The sequence below is a fragment of the Tupaia chinensis genome, unplaced genomic scaffold (genome assembly GCF_000334495.1).
Source record: "Tupaia chinensis unplaced genomic scaffold, TupChi_1.0 Scaffold000447_1, whole genome shotgun sequence".
Lineage (NCBI taxonomy): Eukaryota > Metazoa > Chordata > Mammalia > Scandentia > Tupaiidae > Tupaia > Tupaia belangeri.
Window position 1 is genome coordinate 630249 of NW_006159952.1, and position 1394 is coordinate 631642.

At 38.8% G+C, this 1394-nt stretch overlaps 1 protein-coding gene across 1 annotated transcript in view; it reads left to right on the plus strand.

Annotated features, from left to right (window-relative positions):
• The window catches only part of LOC102471583 (transient receptor potential cation channel subfamily M member 6), a 207034-nt gene that overhangs the window by 84096 nt on the left and 121544 nt on the right, over positions 1-1394 (plus strand). The window contains exon 17 of the mRNA XM_006155328.2: positions 781-933. Within this exon, the coding sequence (XP_006155390.1) occupies positions 781-933 (153 nt within the window). The remainder of the gene's footprint in view (positions 1-780; positions 934-1394) is intronic.

Here is a 1394-nt window from a genome sequence, read left to right on the forward strand (position 1 = left end):
TATATATATATATACACACACACACACACACACACACACATATATATGCATGTTTATGTACACATATTTTTAAATTTTATTTTTTACAAAAATGAAATCACTCTATTTTGTTCTATAATTTGCTATTTCCTCCCTACATAACAATATTGCATTTGTCTTTTTTTTTCTTTTTTTTAAAGTTTGCCAGAGGGTGCATATTCTCACTAGAGAAAACCAGAGAGGCAGTGGAAAAGGGAGAGGGAGAAAGCACCTCCCATGAGGCAGTTATGCCATAATTCCTTCTCTACTTCTCCCTCCTTTTGGCAGTTTGGACATTCATAGACATGTACCTGATATGTTTTTCAAGCTGCTGGGTCTAGGACTAGAACTCGAGCCATGCAGTCGGCCATGTGGAATCCAACTACCATAACCACTAGACCAAAAGAGGGACATTTGTCTTTTTATTGGTTCCATAGTAGTCCACTATTAAGTTATTCCATGCCAGATGTTTCTCTATTGAAGGATAATCAGGTTCATACCAGGTTTTTTTTCCTTTTTTTATACAAATAACCCTGCAATGAACATCTTCATCCACATATGCTTGTACTCATGGATATTTCTGAGGGAGATACTTCTACAGCTAAAATTGCTGAGTCAAAAATATGCATAGAAATAGAATATAATGAGGTTGGGAATGGATCTGACATAAACGAATTTAAATTCATAATTCTGTTATTTGAATTATAAGTGTACTTCCTGTAACCCCTCCTATTTATTAGTTTATCTTTCTTTCTTTTATAGATCATCTCAAGTATTCTTTTCCCACCCACCATCTTGACATTGGAATTTAAAAGCACAGCCGACATGTCGCACGTTCCTCAGTCCCAGGACTTCCAGTTTGCATGGTACTCCAGTGAACAGAACCCCAGCAGTACCAAAGACAGTGCCTGCATGGTTAGTGCAATATCATAGCACATTAAGTCTTCATGGCATTGACTGCATACGAACAGACACATATATAAAGCTTACTAATATATCCGTTTTTAAAAATAATAATTTATTATTACTTTTTAAAATTTTATCAGAGGGGACTAGCAGTTAGCATAATGGCTATGTCGCTGGACTCCCATGTAGTCAACCGCGGTTCGAGTCCTGGACCCGATGGCTTAAACTCACACCGGGTACGTGTGTTTGCATGGCCAAGATCTCAAGAGGAGAATGGAGAAGGGATTGTGGTGTGGCCATCCCCCCGGGGGGTGATTTCTCGCTTTCTGTCTCTCTGTCTCTGTCTTTCTTGTGAGCGCACACACCGTATAGCAAAAACCTCTCCCCTCAAAAAAAACAATATCAGAAAAAGAGAGAGAGATAGAGAGAGAGTGAGAGAGAGAGAGAGAGAGAGAGAGAGAGAGAGAGAG